The following is a 24450-nucleotide window of genomic DNA, read 5'->3' on the forward strand; positions in this document are numbered from 1 at the left end:
AGCACAGTGTCACATACCTGGCTAGGTCCGCTGTTTCAGTGTTCCTGATCATTGCCTACGCTTGTGCAGGTGCTTTGCTGCACCAGCCCTTCCTACTCCATGCAGCCATGAGGGCTCAGTGTGGGGTCAGCAAAGCTGGCTTCCTACATGGGGGTGCCCAGGAAAGAAAGGTTTCCTGCTTTTCCGAGATGGTTCCAGCCTTTCTGGTTGAGCACAACAGTGCCGTTTGTACCTGTCCAGAGCAGCTGATTCCATGGCTGCCTCAGGTCCAGGAACTGCAGAGCTGCTGTTGGGACCTTAGAGAGTGTGAGACATCCGGCCTGTGTGCTAGGAGGTGTGTTGCCAGTCGGGAGTTCTCCGGTGCCTTTTAAGCCACAATCTGAAGACAGTGAAATGGGCAGTGTTTGGTAGCTGAGGCTGTGGGTGAAGGAAAAGAGGCTGATGTGCAGCGCAGCCCTAATCATGCTTACTCAGAAGTCCCAATAAAACCAGTGCTCTCCAGTGATTTGTGTGCACAGGACTGCAGGCTTACTTGTGAGCCCAGATGAGACACATCCTGGAGGGGCACACTAGATGTGATATTGGGATACCCATGGTTGGATCTCCCGTTTTTTCAAAAGTCAAAGGTAACAGCAGCTGCATGGGTGCCCAAACTGATTCAGGACCATCGTTCTGGGAGTTCTTTAAACCCTCTCCCACACCATGTTTCCAATTTAAATTGCCCCCCCTCAGAATTGCTCTTTGTACTGCAGGGGAAAACGTTTAGGCGTCCCACGTGTGCCGTTAGCTGAGCAGCCCAGAGGTGAGGGCAGGGCCATTCCGGAGTGGGCAGCTGCAGCTATATCTAAAGTGAGAGCTGTAACCTTCCCACCCCCGCTAACCCCGCAGGAAGCCTTCGGCTGTGTTCCTTGGGAATGTCAGGAAGCAGCCAGGACTAGCTTTTTAAACTTGAGGATTTTGTTTTGTCTCTGCCAAGTTTTTTTTTTTTTTTTTTAAACTCTGGTGGTTTTGCAGAACTGGAAACAATTCATCATTAGTTAAATTATGTCTATGGAAAATAAACGACTGTCCTGAGAATGCAAGACATCCCCTAATTTCTATAGCCCAGTGACTCTTGTTAGCCAACGTGTTTCACACTGATCGATGGTGTTGAACAAAGCCTTATCTCAGGGCATCTTCTGTCTATACATTTTTGAAAACTTTGAACAAAGCCATGCTTTGCACTCACTTCGCTTACTCAGTAGTTGCCAGATGGGTTCTACAGGGCACAAAGCAGGTGCTGGCCCCAATCCAACAGTTCTGATGTCCATGCGGTGGCTTAATGGAGTTCCACGTAAGCAGAGGCTCCTCCTTTATTTCAATGACACCAAATGAACAAGGCCCTGCTGCCCTGGAGCTCTGTGTCTGCACTGGAGTCCCTCTGGATCTTTGGACGAAAGCTATAGTTTTATAAAATCCTGCAACACCTATTTACAAATGTGTTCCAGTCCGTGCCCCTCTGCCTCTAAACCTTCGGGCTAAAATTCATCTCAAAAATCTTCTGATAGCCTGGAAATGGGGTAATTTGAAACATAGGTGCTAAAATTTCATATATTTCATTTCCCCCAAGCATTTTGGGTTAAACGCCCATGCGCTGGCAACAACCCCAATCCTAAAACTAGGCTGCACAAGCAAAATAATGGCTTAGATAGGGCTTTACATATTTCTGGCAAATACATAATTTGGTATTGGGTACAGAACTCAGCTTCTTAAAAAGAATATGTTTTAGTTTTTCGTTTCTCTCTCTCTCTCTCTCTTTTTTAAAGAAGCTCAAGTTTCTAGCACTTAAGGCTGGGGAAAAAGTGAAACCTGGTAGAAGCTCACTCAAAAGGCAGAGCAGATCTGAACAATGATTTCCAGTAACTGGGGAGGGCATGGCTTAGGTTACATTCATAGCTTTCTGTCACTCCTTGGCAAAAACAGAAGGAATCAGGCAAATATACGCAAATTGGCTTTATTTCCATAACTGATACAGTTTGGGCTTGATGGGGCTTTGGGAGCCAGGGTTATGTCCCCATTCCTCTCACTTTTCGAAAAAAACCCCTGCTTGGATTAGCATTGCACTCCAGTAAAAGGAGCGCTGAAGATCACAGTATAAACTGGGTTACACGGCTGCAAACGGCAGAGATACTAGGTAACAGCCAGGGCCTTGCAAGGCCATGCCAGCTGCAGATACTTGGCCACATTTTTTTTCTTGAAAAAGAGCAGATTGTTTTGTTTGTAGCATGTTGCGATTGTGCATGTCTTGGCTGCGACGGCTAAAAATACCCTTCTGAAGAGCAGTCGCTCAGGACTGGATATTTATTTAAAAAGAGAGCGGGGGGGTGGGGGGGAGAAACAGAAAGGGAAAAAATGTAAAGCACTTTTTAAATTGTAAAACCAATGTCTGTTTTGTTACCTACTTTTACTGTTGTGCTTTGTAAATGTCTTATTTGTGTAATAAATAAAGTTAACGCAAGTCGAAGTGCTGGCACTTACATGAAGGAAACGGTGCAATTCCATTTTCTTTCGTTTCAGAAATGCTTCTGCAGCTTTATAATCTGACGGCAACCCGTCCCGTCCTCTTTTGTTTAGAACTCCAATGCTCACAGCAAATCGGTTTTGTTCTCTCCTTGGCAAACCAGTTATTAAAAACCATTGCTTCTGAGCTCACCGTTACAACAGCCAATTAATACCCAAGCACAGGGAGCAGGGATCCACTGTGGCTTGTGGGTGTATGTGCGACGGGTATGTAAAATGATGTTAAGAGACGGCGAGGCAGTGAGTTAATTCTTTTGTGCTCACAATATAAAAAGCCTAGTAGGCTGCACACCTCATGGGAATATTATAGTAAGTATAGGGTGATTAGTCACACAATTTCCTCTTAACGCAGCTGATGAAGTGAGGGTTTACGTTTTATTTTGTTAGAAAAGGTAACAAAAACTACCTTAATGGAGAAATTATAGGTGCTGGGTCCTTGCACAGGGAGGCAAAAGGTTTCAATGGGGAGCTTAGCTCTCTGTTTTCTTTGATGGGGCCCACTCTTTTGGCTTAAAACCAATAATTTCGTCCCAACCTTTCCGGCAGGTCCTGACAATCCAGTCATGTTCGTCGTCATCTGAAGGGGGGTGGGGGTGGGGAACAAAGGGAGCATCAAAATGGATTTTTATTCAGATTGCTCACCTTCCCGCATCCGATTTGGGGGTGCAGTTCTTGCTAGTTGTTAGCAAAGATTAAAGCAGCAGAGATGAGAGACAGAAAATTATCTGAACATTTGTGAAGACATGGGAAGAAAAACAACTAACCAGAATCATACAAAAGAATTTGGAGAAATCAAAACACCTGTGTGGCATACGTACAGTAAAAACTAAGCTTATTTTGGGTGGCATGTAGAAGTAATATTTACTAATAATGTTTAGCTGATTGACAGTAAATGTTTACTCAGAAGGAAGTCCCACTGAGTTCAGTGGGGCTTACTCCTAGGTAAGTGTGCATAGGAGTGCAGTCTAAATCTGCTTTTTAACTCAGTTAATTTAAATCATGTCAAAACCTCGATGTAGGTGCCTTTGTTCAGCTTATTCAAGGAATTGTGAATGAGAGAACTTATGATCTGATTTCTGAAAAGTGCCACACATTGTTTGAAGGAAAGGCCATTCTTAATATTTTCATTTTCATTTAAACACTTTGAACCAGAAGAATCCCCCAAATTAAACTAATGTCTCTTTAAGCCATGGATGCACCAATTACAATTGGATCACTTTGGTTCATCAGCTAGAGTATAACTTGATTTAACTGTTAAACCAATTAAAGGCTGAAGTCCTGCCATTCTGTATCCCTATAAAACCAGACTGTGATCCTGGATTTATCGGCACTTAAGTCTCACTGAAGTCAATAGAGATTGAAGCTTGCTGCTCTCAGATTTCAGCCTTAATGTGTACAACATCTTTAATGTAGTTGTGCATGACATCATTCTTCTTATGATTAACGTGTATGACATTGTTCCTCACTCCTTCAACAATATGCCATTGGTGTGCAGTTGTAGGGGTATCCTAAATGTCTTTCCTCAAGAATCCTGTCCTGTTACTTTCAACGGGACTTATTTTCAAAGAAGTATGTTTTGTGTCATGGTCTGATGTTAAACGTGTCGTCACGTCTAGCTGATCCGAACCTTTTTTACTTTAGTGTACGTATGCAGGCCCCCGATCCAGACTGAGACCACTGTACGTGGGTAGGGGGGCTGAATCTTCCTACCCAGCCACTTCCCCCCACTAACTGTCTACTCCCCAATGTGGGGAATAAAGAAACCCTCCACTGGTACATGCAGTGGTCCCAATCCAGATCAGGGCCACATGCGCTTACACTAATTAAAAAAAAGTTAGGACAAGCTATATGCTACACATTTAACACAGAGTGTAGTTTAGCCCTCAGAATCAAAATCCTAAACAGAAGCATAACCTATTTCTACCAGGATGTTTTGCTATGCAAGCTCCATTCCAGTGAATGAGGGCAGTACTGCTCTCAACACAGCTCCTGTTCCTTTTAGCAGGGCTCGTGCAGAATAATCCCCCAGTGGAATCTGCTCTTTAAAAGTTATTTATTTATTTATTTATTTATTTCATTTTAACACTGCCCAATAACCTCAGTTCCATGGGTGCTGTACAAATTAAAAAAGCAAACAAAACAGAAGAGCAACAAAGTCAAATAAAACCAAGGCAAAACAAGTCAAATAAAAACCAAGATAAAAGCAGCAGCAGCTCATAATAATAAAAAAAACCCCAGAGGTAAAACCAGCAGCATGGATAAAACAGCGTGAAGATCCAGATGTACTAAAAACGATCTCCAAATGCCTCAGAGAATTAAAAAGGTCTTCACCCGGTGCTAAAAAGATCATAACGTAGGCACCAGGCTAGCCTCTCTAGCAGCGCCACGACCCAACAGGCCCCCTCTTTAATAGCCACCCACCTTGCCTCATTTGGCGGGGCAGAACCACCTGGAGAAGAGCCTCAAATGATGACCTTAGAGTTCAGGTAGGTAAATATGGGAGGGGATGCTCCGTCGGGTAACCTAGCCCCAAGCTGTTCAAAGCAGCACTTTAAATTGTGTTCAGAAATGGACTGGCAGCCAGTGCAGATGGAAAAGTACTGCTGCAACATAACCAGGTTAATGTGATCATATCGACCGGTCCCCATTAACAACAGAGCCGCCCTGGTCTGGACTGGTTGAAGTTTCCAGACTGCCTTCAAAGGCAGCCCCATGTATGATGCACTGCAATAATTCAATGTACAGTGGGAATAACAGCCCACATCTCCATCTGAAACAGCTATGTGATTTGCCACACCACTATCCTGTCCTTCCTGCAAGGGGCTCAGAGTTATGCATATGGAGTTTCCCCTTTTTGTCTTTGCAACAAGCTTGTGAGGGAGGCCAGGCTGAGGGGGGCGGTAGTGACTGGCTGAAGGTCTCACAGTGAACTTCAGGGATGAGCAGGGATCTGAATCCAGATCTCTGAGGGCCCAGTACTCAGTCCACTGAGCCACACTGCTTCTAAGCCTAACACCAAAATGACATAGTGCTGAGCTAGGCAGTCTGATTCGGGTGACTTCCTATATCCTTGTGTGGACAGGAAGACTCCCAACTAATGGCAAGGGATCTCCAAAGGGCTGTTATTCACAAGTGACATTAACAGCGCCTTTCAATAACCTTGGAGAAAGGCTGCAAAGTGTGGGGTATGGTATGCTAGGGACTTGCTTCAGATTTGATAGAGAGCGCCCAACTGGAAGATGAATCTGCATCTAATGTTGGGCAAACTGATCCGCTCACCTACGAATTGTGGAACACTGAGCTCCCTCTTGGGGGCTGGGGGAGAAGCGGGCTTGACAGGCGTCGGGATGATCTATATGAAACGGCCATGTAAAGAGGCCACATGCCATTAAATGCCAGTAGCTGAGGGAGGCGGCAGCGAGCAAGGGCTCACAGCCTACAAGCCTTGCTTGTGGGCTTCCCGGAGGCATCTACTGTGGGAAGGAGGATGCTGGCCTGGATGGCCTCTGGGCTCTTCTCGCATTGTCTGTGCAATTAAACTGCACAGCCTGTGTCCCTGGAACACAACACTGCAGCATTGCGGGGCTGCGGTGATGACGCGCAAAGAGGCCGAAGCCTGTTAGAAGCTAAAGAGTTAACCCATGGACTGAGCATCCTACTTTGGCCACCCAAAAGGAGGAGGCTGCCTGATAATCACTGTGGCTGCCGGGTATTTGAATCAGTGCAGCTGCAGCCTCTTCAGCAGTAACCCCTGAAACAAGACAAACTGGGTTTATTGTACTGAACGAGTTTCGAGGCTCCTCCCTGATTGTTCGTAATTGCCGGCCAGGGACTTAACAGCCTCTCGACCACCCTTTTTACACTCTACCTGACTGTGCAGCTAACAATTTAAATCACAGATGCGGATCTGGCTTGGCGGCAGCTGCTTGTTAACCATGCCGGTCCCCTTGTGCCATCCCAGGCAGTTTCCGTAACCTCGCAACACCAGGGTGAGCGTGGAGAGTTGGGTTTCATCCATATTTAAAACAGAATTAAAGCCTGGAGTTTGATTAGCACTCCCAGACGGCAAGTTGTAATTACTTTTTTTTTTGCAAAGGCAATTGTTGGGCTATATGAATATGAACGCCAAAGCACATCTTCATCTTCAGATGTGATTTCCTCCTTAAAAAATAAAAAGTGGTAGTGGGGTCGGGGTGGGCAGAGAATACAAATACTCTTTAATCAGCTGGAAATTATCACCCTGGTGCAATTAGGCAACTCTCCATATTATGGGTGCGGATTTCATCAGAGCCAGTTTATTCTTTTAAAAGTGCATTCTTTTTCCATCGCCTCCTTTTTGGTGGCCCCAATTAATGTTAAAACAGGAGCCATTTAGCTGGACGTCTTTGAGAAACAAACAGAAAGAAAGAAAGAAAGAAAGAAAGAAAGAGAATGAGTGAAGATCTGCACAGAAAAGGAGATGGACTACAGGCCCGTAATCCCGGTTGGTTCCCAAAATGGCAACTTGTTTATTTCTGTGTGTCCTGATGAAAATGCATGCTGAGCGCCTAACTGACCTGCCTCCCAACTGCAAGGTAAGACAGGAGAGTCTGCACCTGGATAATGGTTGTACATTTTCTGTCTCCCCCCTCCCCCCTCCAAAGTGTAAGCCTGGTACTCTAGCACTAAAGCTACCAGCCAAGCTAAGCCAATTGAAGCACAGCCCTGGAACTGTGCCATGCTTGCCCCTGGCAGCCCTGGCCCATAAGAACAGGCTGCAGCCCGCCAGATGTGGCGTATGAGCTGCTGCCTTTATCTTCTTCATTTTCCATCTTCTACCCTCATTCCCCAAGCTGTTTGCCACTGACACAGTAGCATGGATAGCCACTCATGTGCAAATGCACGGAAGCCATCTGCAGGACCCGGGTTGTGTTTTCTTGTGCCAATGGCCTTGTGTAATAGCAGCTGGAAAAGACCTGCTACAGAGTTAGCAGTAAAAGAAAAGCAATGCTAAGTGTCCAAGACATTCTAAATCGCCCCAAAGGGTTCCGCAAAGGTCAAAAGAACACATGAAGGCCCACTCAGATCCCAGGAACGTGGTTCCAAGTGCTGGGTTTTCCCAGGGGTTGGTTGCTTTTGCAAAAACAATTCATGGTCAACACGCAGCCCTGACAGGGATGCCTCTTTCCTCAGAGCATCTTTAAGAGTATATCCCACTTGATGAGGGAATGGCTTTACTGGAGAGGTGCACTAGCCAGAGGTACATGGCACTGTGCCAACTGTTTGGAGTTCATCTGTGATGGTGTAAGGCCACTGACTTTGAGTGCTGCCAAAAAGCCCAGCCCAGCGGGAGATGAGACAGATCCAATCTGTTGGGCACAATTCAATAGGGAATTATTCTGCGCAAGCTCTCCTTGAAGCGTGAAGGGAGGTCATGTCAACTGGGCATCAGCGGCTGCAGAGCTCGGACTCAGAGCCCTGTACGTCAGGCGCCACTCCAGCTCCTTGCTCAATGAACCACCAGCACCACTGGTTAGAAGAGGGTATTGCAGTCAGTTCAAGCTGGGATGTGGTAGGCCAGGCTTTTCCTGGATGTCCTGACTAGGCACGAGGCACAGGGGAAGCGGTCTGCCATATGGCACTCACCGCCTGTTCTGGGCCACACCAGGACCTTGGATAACACGCTACACAAAGTGCTGGCTGGAGTGTGCTCCTGTAAGGAGCAGTTGTTCCAGCAAAGGGCTGCAGCCAACTGAGGTCTCAAGATGGCTGGCAGAGCCTAGTCTTTCAGCGGTTCCATCCTTGCTGGATGCCGACGGCAGTTCTTAAAGGTCTACGATCTGCTTCTGCCGTCTCATGTGCCTCTGTGGTTGTGCAGTGTTTCAGGCCGTGGGTTCCGGTGATGCTCCGTGGTGTGGCTTGGGCTGCAGGGTCTTGCTATGGATCAGTTCTAGAGCAGGGGTCAGGTTAGGCCAAGTTTCTCAGGAAGCAAAGAGGACAAAGGAGCCCTAAAGCAGAGCACTGGGTGTGAATCATTTCTTACAGACATCTGCAGAGCCCTGCGGCTGGGCCAGATCAAAGGCCCAACTAGTCTACTATCCCGTTTCCCTTGGTGGCTAAGCAGATCCTCTGGGAAATTCACAAGTAGGTATGAAGCTGACAGCCCTTTCCTGTGGTTGCTCCCCACTAACTGGTATTCAGAGGTAGACTGCTCCTGAACCTGAACATTCCATCTAGCCATGGTGACTAGCTGCCACTGAAAAAAATCTTCCTTCTCCTCCGCCTTGTCCTCCTCCTCCATGAATTAGTCAAATCCCCTTTCAAAATCATCCGAGCCAGTGCCCATCACTACACCTTGTGGCAGTGAGTTCCAGCCTTACTGTATTTATTCCATTTCTATCCCACCCAATGGCCAAAGCTCTCTGGGTGGTTTCTTCCTTTTTCTTGCCTTGATTCTACCACCAATCTATTTCACTGGGCGACTATTGACATTTTAGCGCTAGGGAGAACAAATGTTCCCTCCTCACTTCTCTATGCCAGGGGTGGGTGAACACGCCTCAGCTTGCAGGATCTACTTTGTTTTGTTATGGGAACCCCAGGATCCACCGACCGTGGCCTGGGGAAAAAGACCTAAACATAGAATCAAAGAATTCTGAGCGCAGGAATTTGTTTCAAGTACCGGAAGTGGATGGGGCTCACAGTCCTTCCACACAGAGATCCGCCTGTTAATCCCTCACCCTCTTCAATTAAACAGTATAACTTAGGGCAGCGGTGGGTGAAGAGTAATTTTGTGGGAATCAGAAATCCTTGCTGATTTACACCAAATCACCCAGAGATCTACCAGTAGATCCCAGTCTGCCTTCTGCCCACCCCTGCTGTACACCACACTTGCTTTTACAGACCTCCTTCATGTCTCCCCACCCCAACACATACCTTAGTCACCTTTTCTCTAAACTAAAAAAGCCCTAAATGCTTTACCTCTTCCCTAAGGCGCCCCAATATGTTATTGTGCGATTGGAGACTGAGGCTGACCTCCTAAGGCAGGGAGACCTCAGGTCCAGAGGCCAAATCCAGCTCTCCTGTGGTCCCAATCTGGCCCTCCAGGGTTCCCCAAATGGACCCATGCCCTTTCCCTTTCCCCCAGCCACCAAAAATGTGGTGGTTCCCCAGCCTTTGTACAGTTTTTCCCAGCTCCAAAAGCTTGAAATACCTCTCCACAGGCGCACTTACTGGGAGCAAGAGCTTTAAGCTAAAATAGGTGGGAATTTGGGGTTTTAGCCCTGCCCGTTTTGCCTTTGGCCCCACCCACCACTGAAATAAAGGCCCACAAGAGCTTCTCCAAAATGGGGTTCAGTCCTTGGGCTGAAAGAGGTTCTGCACCCCTCTCCCAAGGCACGCTTCTGTAAGAGAAATGTGGAGTAAGTGTGCTGAACGTACAGCCCAAGAATGTTGGGCTAGATGGACCGTTGGTCTGATCCAGCAGGACTTTTCTGAGGTTCTTATTGTACCTAAAAAAAAATCTGGGAACTTCCTTGTTCCAGAAAGGATTAAAAATAAGACATGATGGTGGTTTTGAGGAATTTCCTGATAAAATAAGAACCATTGTTCAAGACCCCTCTCCGGCCTAGGGCCATGCCTGCCCTCTGAACCCCCAAGGCTGACAACAAATGGAAACTTAGAAGTGCTCAGTGCAGGACAACTGCAAGTGATATTGTAGCCCTCTTGTCTCCATTTAACTTGTGCCATTACAAATTGCCCATTAAAGGGAACTTTCAGCCAGGAAGAAATTTTTATGTTTGTTAATGTTACACGACGCAGTTGACCACAAGCTCCAAGGTGGCTTGTACTGCAATCCTCTAAGTATCCACAGCGGAGAGCTAAAACCCAAACATTCTTGGCAAGCATAAGGTTTGGAATTTAAGCCTTTGCAGGTTTCGCAGCAGTAATTATTTTAGGGCCTGGAGGAAACCACGAGGATTCAGATCTCAGCCAGTGCCTGTGGCTCCTTAAACACATGGCTGCTGCCTTATACCGAGACGGGCCACTGGTCCATCTTGCCCAGTACTGTCTACCCGATTGGCAGCAGCTCCCCAAGGTCACAGGGCTGAGGTCGTTCCCAGCTCTAGATCCCTTTAACTGGACATCCCTTTAACTGGACTGAACCTGGAATGTCCTGTATGTGCCCTTCCACTGAACTGGGGGTCCTTCTCACAGTGGGTCTTCCCTTTGCATCTTTGGCCAGACCAGAACTGTCCAGAGAGAGGCTGAGAGCAGGAAATGTGAAAAAGGAAAGACAGCTCTGGCCACCATAGCTGTAGAGAGCTGCTTCAAAGCAGAGATCACCTCTAACGTTGCTTGGGACAGGTAGCTTGGTATGTCTCTTGTCTTCCGTGATACACATTGGATGGGTGCCTGTGTCACGTCTCATTTCCACTCCTCACCTAGTCTGCTCACCTCCCCTAGGAGGCCCACTCTGAGAACCACTCAAACGTAATAACATGACACAGGTGTATGTGCTGCCAGAAAGATGGGCCCGGAGGAGACAAGGGAAAAGGACGGCAAGGAGAGAAAAAACATTCTGAGCATCTTGTTTGGGCATTCTGACATCTCCAATATCCTTCAACTAGAAATAAAGTACGATTCCAGTTTTCATGGTTCTGAATAAAGGGCTGAAATGAATGGGAACACAGGAAGCTGCTTTACCCCAAGTTAGATCATCGGTCCATCTAGCTCATTATTGCAGACACTGGCTGGGTTTTTGGCAGGGCTCTTTTCTAGCCTTACCTAAAGATGCTGGGGATTGAACCTGGGATCTTTTGTACACAACGCACGTGCCCTACCCCTGCTCTGCGGCCCTTCCTTTACAGTCCCAGGTTCAGTCTCTGGCATCTCCAGTTAAAAGGATCTCAGGAGCGCAGCTGCAAAAGCGACCCCCCTCGGCTAGAGAGCTACTACCAAGTGGCTCCATAGGTGGAGAAGGGCCCATAACTCAGCTACAGAGCACATGCTCTGGATGCAGAAGGTCCCAGGTTCAATTCCCGGCAACATACACACAAAAAGGTTCGAGGAGCAAGCAATGGGAAAGGCCTCTCTCTAAAACCCTGGAGAGACCCTGGCTGTTCTACTCTACCAGTCAGAGCAGGACAGTTTTCTCCAACCTGGTGCCCTCCAGAAGTTTTGGACTTCAGCTCCCAGCCAGCATGGCCAGTTGTCAGGAATGCTGGGAGTTGTCATCCCAAACATCTGGAGGCCAGCAGGCTGGGGAAGGCTGGAACAGACAATATTGGCCTTGATGGACAAATGCTTTGATCGGGTATAAGGAAGCTGCCTAGGTTTCCAAGCCACCGAGCGATACTTTCTGAGGAAACGGCTGCATGTTTACACGTTGAACTGTCCTCCCCTGACATGCCAAGCCCAGCCAGAAAATGATCAATGAATTGACAACAAACTATATCACGTTAAGAAAACCCAGCCATGTCCCATCTCCTGCGACATGATGGAAAACAGCAAAACAATTGGCACAATTTGTTTTGTTCCGTGCCCAGGAGCAGAGACTAAAAGTGCTCACAATTAATCCCTGCAAAAGCCGAACATTCTTGCAAACAGGTCTGGCGCCCATTCCTTGAAGAATACACTGATTACCAACAATTTCTCGGGGCTCGCCACAAACATTATGTCTTTTGTTGCGCGAAAAGAGGGGGGGGGGAAGCAGAATCAACCATCTGGCAAATGCCCTGGAGCTGAAATCTTTCACACGGCTTATAATTCACAATGATTAAATATACAAAAGCAAAAAAGAAAAAAAGAGAAAGAGTTATAGCATTGCATGTTTAAAAGAAATAATAAAAATAAGCAGTGAGGGACTTTCACTGTTTGATCAAAACCCAATGCCTTTGGTTTCGAAAGTATCTAAAGAACCACATTTTTTTTCTTTTCTGGAGAGTAGTTAATAGTTTCAATTTGTAGGAGGTGGCCCTCCTCTGAATTTGGAATGGCAACGAAGAAAAAGGCAACTGGCGTATAAATGACTAAATTGTCCTGTGTTTCAAGGGCCACTTTTCATCTCTGCTTTCTAAAGACACAGGTGTGCACTCTGGAGCTGCCGGAGGGAGCAAAGGCAGGCGCCAGCCCAGGCAAAGCAGAACGAAGGACTCGGCCCCAGCATCACATGAACGTGACTGAGGGGAAGGAGCTCCCGCCTTGGAAAGCGGCCGCAAAAGCCGCCATACCCAGGCTCAGACAGTGTGGGAGGATGAGGAGGTAGCCATGATGGAAGGACACTTGTGTCACCTTGGGGACACAGCTACAGGATGCCCCACTTTGGGGAACGAGCCGTAGTTCAGTGGCGGAGCTGCTGCTTTGCATGCAGAAGATCGTAAGCCCAGTCCCTGGCATCTCCAGGTAGGAGTGGGAAAGAAGACCTTTCTCGGTCTGAAATCCTGGTAAGAGCCTCTGCCACTCAGTTCAGACTGGCCTCCCTCCAACCTAGCGCCTTACAGATGTTTTGGATTACAACTCCCAGCACTCCTGACCATGCTGTTTGGGGCTGATGGGAGTTGAAGCCCAAAACAACTGGAGTGAACCAGGTTGGGGAAGGCTGGTGTAGTGGATACTGAGCTAGATGGACAAGAGGTCTGAGTTGGGATAAGGCTGCTTCCGATGTTGCTGCAGGCCCTGTCTGACTTCTCCCACCCCACCCTTTTCTCTCATTGACCCTTCGTTCCTCAAAGCCTCCTTCCCTTAGCCTCTTCCACCTATCCTCTCCACAGGCACCAGTTCCTCAGGCTTACCACTCCCTCCAGCCGTCATACCAGTAGGTTTGCTGCCACTGAGCTATATGCTGTCACCTCTAGGCTACCCACCTCTCAACCTGCATAGCATTTCTGACTCTATCCCCCCTTCTTGGCTATGGCATACAGCCCCTCCTGTCCTTAGTCCCTCTGTGAGTTTGTTTTCTATCCGTCCAACCAACCTTTCCCTTTTCTCACAGAAGCTGCATTGTCTGCCCGCATTCAATTGCTGAACCTTCCTCCTGAGAAGTTAGACTGTTTATGGACATCCCGTGACATCACAGCCACCTGGGTTACAGGGTGGAGGGTGGCCGACAGGCACTTTTTAGATCATGTATGTGTGTGCGTCGTTGTGTATATATTACAGAAAATGTCTGATATTTAGTCAGTGTTTATATTTCCAGCCAAATTTTGTGAACATCCAAAAACTCAGGGATACACTGATGAATGTTCACAACTGTGATGGTTAGCATTCATAGGGCTATGTTCACAAATTGGGAAATATGTGTATTTTTGGACATTCATTAAATTAACCCAGGGTTGTCAGGTGACATTTTAGAATTATCTTTCCAATTGCTATCTGTGTGCATTTCCTCCTGGGTTTTTAAATAACTGTTGGTATTTTTGACTGTTTTAATTGTTTGTACCGTTAGTCACTATGAATTTTCTATTTAAATGTACATCCTGCCCCTCTTTTACAAGTAAATAAACACAAAGCATCCATGCATGAACCACAGCAGCCTATATACGAACAGCAAACTCATTCTCTGAGTGTGGATTCTTAGGTAGCCAAAACAGCACTATCGATGATAGAGGTGAGCAAAATGCCTGGTGTGGAGAAAGGAGATGGGGAGACATTTTTCTCCCTCTCTTATAATACTAGAACCCAGTGGGGTCATCCCATGAAGCTGATTGGTGGGAGATTCTGGACAGATCAAAGGAAGGACTTTTTCACACAGCGCAGAGTGGTCACCATTTTGGATGGCTTTAAAAGGGGATTGGACAAATTCATGAAGGATAAGACAATCAATTGCTGCTAGTCCTGATGGCTCTATGCTACTTACAGTATCAGAGGCCATATGCCTATATACACCAGTGGCTGGGGAACATGGGCAAGAGAGTGCTGTTGCGCTCGTGTCCTGCTTGTGGTTTCCTGGTCAACAGCTGGTTGGCCGCTGTGTGAACAGAATGCTGGACTAGATGGACCTTTGGTCTGATCCAGCACGGGCCCTGCAACAGGCCTTTCTGTGTTGAGCAGAACAGTCTGCCAGGGTCAGAAGCATCAGCGTGATCAGGACTTTTGACTGCATGGAGGCTTCTGACCTCACGGACGCAGGTGAACTTTGCTGCTGTTGCCCTCCTGTCCTGCTTGAGGGATTCCCTCAGGCAGCTGGTTGGCCACTGTGGGAACAGAATGCTAGACTGGACGGACCCTTGGTCTGATCCAGCACGGCTCTTGTTATGTTTTTATCCACACATAAGAGGGAGGTATCAGCATGTATGGGGGAACCCCAAGGTTTGCACAACTACAAATAACCTTTAGGGGGGAAACCCTAACGGGGCACCCCCCCACACACAACCCAATGGGGACTGAATGTCTTCAGTGTGCACAAAATGTGGACTGACTGTTTGGGTGGGGGGAACAGAAAACCGGGGTGGGGTGGGGGGATGGAATAGAGTATCCTGGAAAAGGCCATGGCTGGCATCCTGAACAGGAGCACTCTACACTGCAATATTTCATTGCAGGACCCACTTGTTCAACCAGCTTTAGACATTTGCTGTGACACACACAGTGACAAATATACATATAATGGTATTCACCAGTGGTGAAGAGTCACTCGGGACATGTTTTCCTCTCTTTAGAACAATGGTTTCCATTCTCCAGTAAGCGTGCTGCCTGGGCTCTCCTTCCTCAACCTTGTAAGAAGCTCTGTGATGTCAAGGGGGAATGAGGAGGAAAGCCATGGAGAGAGGGAGGCTGCAAAAAGCTGGCCTCCTCGAACCCAGCTCTTTAGGAAGATGGTATAATTTCAGCAAACCTGCGGGGATTTTGCCAGAGGTTTCTGAATGCTTCCTGCCATCTGCTTTTGATGCTTCCAAGACCTGGCCAGCAGCCTGACGGGGTTTTCCTGCCTTTCCTGTAAAGGAGCAGTCCTGGATCCGTTCCCTCTCACTCCCGGCCCCATCCTCAGCTTCTTTCGCACACAGCCTGGCTATTTACCCACCCATTTTGTCACCTCTGTGGCCTTGAGCCTCGAACGACTTCTCTTGGGGCTACTGGAGTTCCTCTGAAGTCAGGCAAGCCCTGGCTCTTTCAATTGTGTTGGTGCCCTGAAAGGAAGGGATGGACTGCCGAGCTACATCCCTTCTTCACACCCATGTCCTCAAAACAGAGAAGAACCTGGGGGCCCTCCTGGACACTCGACCGACAATTGCTTCGCAAAACGGGATACATACAATGGGCCTTTTAATCGGGGCAGATACTGTCGATTAGTTTATAGTAATAAAATCTAACAAAGGAGAGTTCAAAGCGGAGATTAAAAAAAAGAAAGAAAGAAAGAAGAGGAATTCCTAGGCGTTCCCGCCTGGGCTGATCTGTCTAGGTTCCTGTGTTTTGGGAAAGTGCGTGCTTATCGTACTCATCAGCAGAGCCACTGCATTCCAGTATTTTGGGCTGGTGCCAACAGTAGCCATTTAGATCAGTTCGTATTTAGAGTTTGGAAGTAGAAGATATGCCACAAATCCTGTTGGGGGGCCAGACAACATCTATTGTAACATTCCCAACTTGGTGCCCTCCAGATGTGTTGGACTGTTACTCTCATCAACCCCCTGGGGGTTGTGGGAGTTGTAGTCCAACACATCTGGAGGGAACATGGTTGGGGAAGGCTGATCTATTGTGTACCTTTCAGTACAAAGGCCACAGAGAGCCGGTGCGATGTATTGGACAGAGACCCAGGTTCAAACCCCTACTTAGCCATGAAACTCACAGAGTTCAAGGCTAACCCTTAAAGTAGCCTTCCCCAACCTGTGTTGGACTTCAATTCCCATCAGCCCCACCAGTATGGTCAATGGCCAGGAATGCTGGGAGTAGTAGTCCAAAACATCCGGCAGGCACCAGGCTGGTAAGGATGGCTCAAAGCAGGGGTGGTCACTTCCTGGGGCCAGGGGGGCCACATTGCCTCTCCCCTGCCCCTGCCACACCACCTCCAGGAAAAGGAAAAAAAGGGCGCTCTTTTCCTTTGGGCACACTGGGTAAAAAGGTCTCTTTTGCTTTAAAATAATCCCTTCAGCTGAACCACTGAATTTCAATGGCAAATTGAACTTTTGGATTTTAAAAGCAGGCTATTTTTTTCTTGCCGCTGCTGTAGTGGTTAGAGTGTTTGATTAGGATTGGGGGAGACTTGTGTTCAAATCTCCCCTCAGCCATGAAGCTCACTGGGTGACCTTGGGCCAATCACTCTGTTTCAGCCTAACCTACCTCCTGGGGTTGTTGTGTGGATAAGATGGAGAGAAACAAGGTACTTCACCTTGAGCTCCTTGGAGGAAGGGTGGGACGTAAATGTAAAAACAAATAAATGTTGTTGTTGTTATGATGGCTTGCTATTTTGAAGTTACAGGAATTTACCCTTCTACGATCTTGAGTAAACAAATTGTTTTCTCCATCTCCAGTAATTTTTAATGACTTGGATGAGGAGGTACAGGGAATGCTTATCAAATTTGCAGATGACACAAAATTGGGTGGGATAGCTAATACTTTGGAAGACAGAAACAGAATTCAAAGTGATCTTGATAGGCTGGAGCGCTGGGCAGAAAACAACAGAATGACATTTAATAGGGGTAAATACCAAGTTCTGCACCTAGGAAAAAGAAACCAAAGGCACAGTTACAAGATGGGGGATACTTGGCTCAACAATACTACAAGCGAGAAGGATCTTGGAATTGTTGTCGATCACAAGCTGAATATGAACCAACAATGGGATGTGGCTGCAAAAAAGGCAAATGCTATTTTGGGCTGCATTAATAGAAGTATAGCTTCCAAATCACGTGAAGTACTAGTTCCCCTCTACTCAGCACTGGTTAGGCCTCATCTGGAGTACTGTGTCCAGTTCTGGGCACCACACTTTAAGGAGGATGCAGACAAACTGGAGAGGGTTCAGAGGAGGGCAGCGAAGATGATCAGGGGACTGGAAACAAAGCCCTATCAAGAGAGACTGAAAGAAGTGGGCATGTTTAGCCTTGGGAAGAGAAGGCTGAGGGGAGATAGGATAGCGCTCTTCAAGGACTTCAAAGGTTGTCCCAGAGATGAAGGCCAGGATCTCTTCTCCATCATCCCAGAGTGCAGGACACAGAATAATGGGCTCAAGTGACAGGAAGCCAGATTCTGGCTGAACATCAGGAAAAACCTCCTGACTGTTAGAGCAATATGACAATGGAACCAATTACCTAGGGCGGTGGTGGGCTCTCCTACACTGGAGGCATTCAAGACGAGGCTGGACAGCCATCTGTCAGGGATGCTCTGACTTGGATTCCTGCATTGAGCAGGGGGTTGGACTCGATGGCCTTGTAGGCCCCTTCCAACCCTACTGTTCTATGATTCTATGATTCTAGGCCCCAGAAATCTAGGCCCTCCAGGTGCTGGCCAATTTCCTGGCTTGGCATGCTGCCTGCATTCCCTCGGTTTTCTCCCCTCTGTGACTGGGACAGAGATACCTCCAGAGTGAGGAATCTGATGACGCTCTGCAGGCTGGAGGGGTTTTCCCTGCCAGGTGGATTGGACCCATGGGCCAGAGGTTCTCCATCCCTGTTCTAGGGACAATTTGAGGCAAAGCTCCTGTTCTCAGGTGCAGGCATCCAAACTGGAGAAGTAGCAGTGTGCTTCCAGAAATGCACAGGGAATACAACTTGGAACCACAATACCTGACGGAGCGCCTCTCCTGACACGAACCTACCCATACACTACACTCAACATCTAAGGCCCTCCTCCGGCTGCCTACTCCGAGGGAAGCTTGGAAGACGGAAACAAGGGAGAGGGTCTTCTCAGTGGTGGCCCCTCAATTGTGAAATGATCTCCCCCACGAGGAGGGAGAGGGAGATCTGCCTGGTGCCAATATTGTTATCTTTTCGGTGCCGGGTTAAGAGCTTTCTCTTCTCTCAGGGATTTGGCAGCGTATAAGTTTTAATCGATCCTGGATCGATCCATCATCCCAGAGTGCAGGACACGGAATCATGGGCTCAAGTGACAGGAAGCCAGATTCTGGCTGAACATCAGGAAAAACTTCCTGACTGTTAGAGCAATATACCAATGGAACCCACTACCTAGGAAGGTGGTGGGCTCTCCCACACTGGAGGCATTCAGGATGAGGCTGGACAGCCACCTGTCAGGGATACTTTGGCTTGGATTCCTGCACTGTGCAGGGAGCTGGACTTGATGGTCCTGTAGGCCCCTTCCAACCCTAGTATTCTATGATTCTCCCATTTTCTAGCCATGATATAGGTATAGCGGTGGGGTGAGGCAGTAGGGATGAAAAGATTTGTAACCTTTTGCAAAGTTGGTTTCACGTGAAATCAATCAACGAACTGTTCAACAAAACAACACAAACAGTGTTCTCAATCTTCACCTCACAACATCCCCTTCAATGAGTCACTTCCCAGTTTGTTGCAAACCATAGTTTACCGCATGGTCAGAATGTGCAAACTACGGCACGCTCTTGAATGTCGCCATGTCTTCTGACATTTCCAATCATTATCACAGGGGGCAATTCTGGGTCCCCGAGAAGTCAGCAGATGACCCTCCTGAAGGCCATACAATCAGAATGGCACGGCAAGCACGTGCTATGCTGCACTCCTGACTCAACCAACAACAGCATACCTGCATTCCTCAGAAACCGGTACTGGTAATCGACAACCACTCTGGTCTTGGGATTATAGAAACCGTCTCCACAGTCATAGCACCCTGCTGGGATAGTCCGAGGAGGATCTAGATTTGTAAGCTGGGAAATGCCTTGAAAATGATAATAGATCAACAACAAAACGTGAAAAAGTCATCTTAAAAAATAGCCAGGCTTTCTAAGCAGAATCAACAAACAATCATTTACACCAGAGAACACGGCGCCATGAGTGATTTTGACCCAACACTTTGCTGGACTCCAAAGTATGCTGGAATCTCCTTGCCAGCAGAGGCTTCCACACGCATCTCAGTGCTGAGGAAAAGCCCTCTGTTCCCTACGTGTGGACGGGAGCTGCTCGCTCAGGGTGCTGGGTCGTATGCGTGGTATCTGAAGAAAACACAGCAGTGGGGACTGGGCACTAGTCAGCAGTTGCTGTGGGCAGCAGAAATGTGGGTGTAGGAGAAAATGGTGATGAGGGGGAAAGGAAGAGGTAGAGCGGGGGGGCCCCCAACATGGCACTTGCAGGTACCATAGCACCCGCGGGGACCTCAAACGGTGCCTGTGAAGCTCTCTACTCCCTGCGCCCTTCAACAATTTATTTTTAATAAAAAACTTGAAAAATGTTAGGGTGCCAGGTACTTCTTCTCGTTCCTGAACCTGCTGCTGATCAGCTGTTCAGCACGCAGGAAGAGAAGGAAAGAGCTGCTTCCTGGTCCCACTCAATCTTCCTCCACACAGACTTTTTCCCTTTTCTCGCTCTCCGTATCTTCACTCCCAGCCCGTACCCTTGTTATTTCTCTCTACTCAGCCCTTTTCCTCACTATTTCTCTCCCTTCCTAGTCCCTAGCCTTGTTTTTTCTCTCCCTTTATCTTGCTGTTTCTCTCCACTTCCAGCTTCTAGCCTCATTATTTCTCCCGCCACACCTCTTTATCTTGCTGTCCCCTTCCACCCTGCCTCTATCCTCGCCTTTCCTTTCCTTCCACCTCTTTTGACTAGCCAGGCCCCCACAGCAACCATTATGTGACTAGCTACTGTATATCCTCCACGGGGGAGACATTTTGTGGTGGTGCCCGGAGCAGTTTCCCAAATGTGCCCAAGGGTCCAAAAAGGTTGGGGAACCATGAGGTAGAGGTCTATTTGGCTAGTTGCTTGCTAACCTCAGCAGGCATAGTGGACCCAAAGTGACTCACTGGCCATCTACTGAGGCTACTGAGGCCACTAGCAGCAGCCATTCCAGCAGTCTGTACAGAGGGAAAGGAGAGGGGGAAGCAGACCCATTCCACCAGCCCTGCTGAAAGACTGCTTCATTTTTTCCTCTTCCCTCCCCATCCTGTTTTCCTTGTGTGTTGTGTCTTTTTAAGTTGTAAGCCAGAGGGCAGGGACTATATTGTTTTAATAATTTTATGTAAGCTGCTCTTTTGGCTGAGGAGTGGGATAAAAAAATACTTCAAATAGGTAAACTACTATTTAATCTAAACATTTAACTGAAGCAGTACCTGCTGGCTTCAGACCCTTGCAGATTTCTGTATAAAACCTTCTGTCATAGCCATCGCAATAATGCCATTTATCATCCTGGTACTCTAAACCGTCTGCGAAGGTATATTTCCCCTGCAAGGGTAAGGTTAAGAACATAAGAACAGCCCTGTTGGAACAGGCCGAAGGTCCATCTAGTCCAGCATCCTGTTTCCACAATGGCCAAGCAGATGACACTGGGAAGCTGACAAACCAGTTTGCTTATATTCACAAGAATGTTTCAGCTTAGGTGGCTTGGAGAATGGAAGCCATTGAACAACATAACAAAATGCCAGAGAAAAGATAACAGAGCTCGTAGGTAGAGAGAGAAATTCAGACAAAAACAGCAGAAAGGCAATTAAAACACGGTCAGATATCATTAGGCACAAGAGAACAGGATGGACTTTGCCTGGAGCCTAAAGGCTGGCAGAGGAGGCACCCCGTAATGACACCTAAGGACAGAGATCCATCAGTTGAGTACCACCACAGAAAAAGCCTTCTGTCCAGTAGCCATCTACTTAGCCTCCAAATTTGAGACCACCTGGAGATGGGCCTCCACCTTGGTGGAATACAAATTAATTAATTAAATCAATAAAACAATTAAGTTCACTTCGGAGAAGGTGGCTCTTTAGAAATACTTGTCACGGTACCTCTATGGATATCCCATGGTCCCAAGTCCCTTCGTATTTGCTTCCGCTGGGGAAGTGCAAGGTCCCTTTGCCGTGAAACATCCCATCTTTCATCTCACCAACATACTTGGTTTCTGTCGGGAGGGTGTAAGCGCCCAAGCCTTCCAACCTGCAGAAAGCCCAGAGAGAGAATCTGAAGAAGTGGATTTGATTTATTCATTCATTATTTTTATCCTGCTCCTCAGTAAAATGAGACAGTCCCTCCCTGCAGGCTTATAATCTAAAAAGACACAACATGCAAGGAAGGGGGGATGGGGAGGGAAAAGGAAAACATTTGATTTTTAGCAGGGCTGGTAGAATGGCTCTGCTTTGCCTCTTATCTCCTGGGGGTGGGTAGCAGTCCCACCGGAGCAGGCCCTGATGCTTCCTCTGCCTGCTCCTGTCTCCCTAGCTCCTTCATTCCCACAAGGCAGTTAATGTCATTTTAACACAGCCGAGAAAGGATTCTGATACTTTAGAGGAGTCTAAACAGGCACGTAGAGACGAAGTAATTAGGACTATTATTTCTATACCATTTTTTCTATTAAAACACATTCACAGTGATTTACTATTAAAAAAAGAGAAAATCATCATAAAGCGCTAAGTTAAAAAGTAAACAGCAGCGACAAGAAGAAATCTAAAATCAGATTTAAAAATGGAGAAAGCAAACCACTACAAGCAGGAACCAAGCAACCGTTAAAACTCCTTGGAGAATGAAAAGTCATCCGAATGATAAAAACAGGGTGCCACCAGTGAAAAACCTGTTTCCCCACCTAAGCTCTGAAAGCAGGGTCACCCAGAAGAGGACCTTGGGAACAGATCCCCAATGCCAGGAAAATGTCTATTTAAATACCAAACCCTTTCAATCTCCAAGACGCCTCAGGTGCATAGAACAAAAGGGAATCCCTTTATTTTGAGCACCCTAAACTTAGCGGGTTGCATCCAATGTTAGTCTAACTTAAGTTCCAGTCATTTCAATGGGTCTACTCTAAATAGGACTAACACAGGCTAAAACCCAATACTGCTTCACACAGGTTAATTATCCAGGGACAGCAGGTGTGTGTTTGCTGGGCTTTTTTAAAAACAAATTTTATTATAGATATACAAAAACATACAAAACGACACAGAAAAATCACAAATACAGAATAAAACCTACAGACATAAAATTCTAACAGTGCAAGCCTGTGCATGTTTAGACAGGAAAAATGTCCTAAAATTCCCAGCATTCCCCAGCCAGCCATGTTGTCTGGAGAATGCTGGGAGTTGTAGGATATTTTTCTGTCCAATCATGGATAGGATTGCACCTTTAATCTCCCTAAATTTCCAAACTCTCATAATACACAAGATACATAACAATACATTGTCCACATCAGAAATGTACACCAATAATGCAGAAGTTCTAAATTCATTAATATCCAAACTATATTGTTTGTACTTTTTAAAAAATGTCATCCAAAGTTGTTCAAATTTTTGTTTTTGTGGTCTACCTTCATACAGGTAGACCGTTAGCCATCTTGAGCGCTATTTTCTTGGAGGGAAGGTGGGGTACTAATCAAAGCAATGTAATAAATAGGTGAACAAATTCTATTAATTTAACCATTGAGGTAATGTACCCTATTTTATTAATTGATTCCTTCAATGAGTGCTAATCTCCATTTGGTGACTATGACCAATTTTGCAGCTATTTAAAAGATGTCCTGCCAATTCTGCAGGCTCATTTCTTACGACACCTGCAATCCTATACATATATTTACCTAGGAGTAAGCAGCACTGAACTCAATGGGACTTCTCAGTAGAGACAGATAGGACTGTGCAGTAAGATACCCAAGCAAGTTATACAGAGGTGTCTGTTTCCATGCCATTTTTTGTCCTTTCTGGTTGTGCAGATTCCTTCTCCTGGGCTGAGCACATATAGAAGAGGTGGGCAACTTGTGGCCCTCCAAATGTTGTTGGGCCTGCAACTCCCATCATTGGCTAGGCTGACTGGGGCTGATGGGAAATGCAGTCCAACAACCTCTGGAGGGCCACACTTCCCTATTAAGACAGAGGCATGGTTCGCACATAACGGCAACCCAGAGTACAGCTTGTTGTTGAATCATGGGTTGTTGTTATGTGCAAACTTGCATTGCGGTTTAACTATAGGTTGTTAACTACGAACAACCCAGAATTCACAAGACAATAACCACAACGCTGGGTTCTCTTTCTGGGTCGCTTGTGGTTAACAAGCCATAGTTAAACCACAGTGCAGGATTCACACGTAACGACAACCTACGATTCAACAACCTATACTCAACCCGCACTTTGGATTGGCGTTACGTGCCAACCAGTTCATTTTGTCCCATGCCATGCGTCCTCTCATCCGAATGACAGTCTCCCTGCGTGGGGTTGATATACCCAGTCCGAAGGGCCCTATGTTCCTATTTTATTTAGTTATTGAATTACATTTCTATACCACCCAATTGCCCAGGCTCTCTGGGCAGTTCACAAAACAAACCCTAACCCCATAAAATGCAAGCGCATAAAACATAATATAAAAACCTAAAAAAAAACACAAAAGTGTAAAAAGAATAGCTGTTTTTTTTTTTGTTTTTTTAATGAAGGGCTTGAGCCCTCCTGCGCGGGTGCTGCCATGACCAAGGGGTCATTGCCACGTAGACACGGGAGATGCAGAGCTCACACGTGCAGTTCCTTTTTTCCCCTTCTTAACACGGGTGTGGTTTTTCGGGGGGAGGGGCTCGTTGTACATCCCGCCCGCCAGTCCATCTCGCCAGCTCCCTCCCCACCTGCCGTTGACGCGGTTCCCCCGATAAGAGCTGCCCGTATACTCCATGCTTGCCGCCGGCGACGGGCCTGGGCCCGCTCCAGTAGGCCTCGGCAAGCGCCCGTCACCATGGCAACAAGCCGCTCAGCTGTGGGGGGGCGGGGCCAACGTGGTGACAAATACGAGGTGAGAGAAAACTCTCTTGGCCACGCCCTCTTGATTCTCCAGGGAGGGAGGAGAGCGCATGAGCATAGCTCCATCGAGCTCGCCGCGGAGGAGGGGGCGCATGCGC

General features: G+C 47.2%; 1 protein-coding gene across 3 annotated transcripts; it reads right to left on the minus strand.

Annotated features, from left to right (window-relative positions):
- Positions 1-1436: 1436 nt before the first annotated feature.
- MORN5 (MORN repeat containing 5) lies at positions 1437-24310 on the minus strand. 3 transcript variants are annotated; one of them, XM_084821379.1, is made up of 5 exons: positions 24181-24310; positions 21380-21527; positions 20714-20825; positions 19198-19329; positions 1437-3136 (listed from the first exon to the last, which is right to left on the minus strand). In XM_084821379.1, the coding sequence occupies exons 1-5, from the start codon at positions 24225-24227 to the stop codon at positions 3030-3032; spliced, it is 546 nt and encodes a 181-aa protein (XP_084677505.1). In that variant the 5' UTR covers positions 24228-24310; the 3' UTR covers positions 1437-3029. The 3 variants fall into 3 exon arrangements, with proteins under 3 accessions (XP_084677505.1, XP_084677507.1, XP_084677508.1); XM_084821381.1 differs by lacking the exon at positions 1437-3136 and adding an exon at positions 4647-8546; XM_084821382.1 differs by lacking the exon at positions 1437-3136 and adding an exon at positions 16918-17185.
- Positions 24311-24450: the final 140 nt, after the last annotated feature.

The sequence above is a fragment of the Heloderma suspectum genome, chromosome 14 (assembly GCF_057233095.1).
Source record: "Heloderma suspectum isolate Gila_16-S chromosome 14, 16-S_ref, whole genome shotgun sequence".
Classification (NCBI taxonomy): Eukaryota; Metazoa; Chordata; class Lepidosauria; order Squamata; family Helodermatidae; genus Heloderma; species Heloderma suspectum.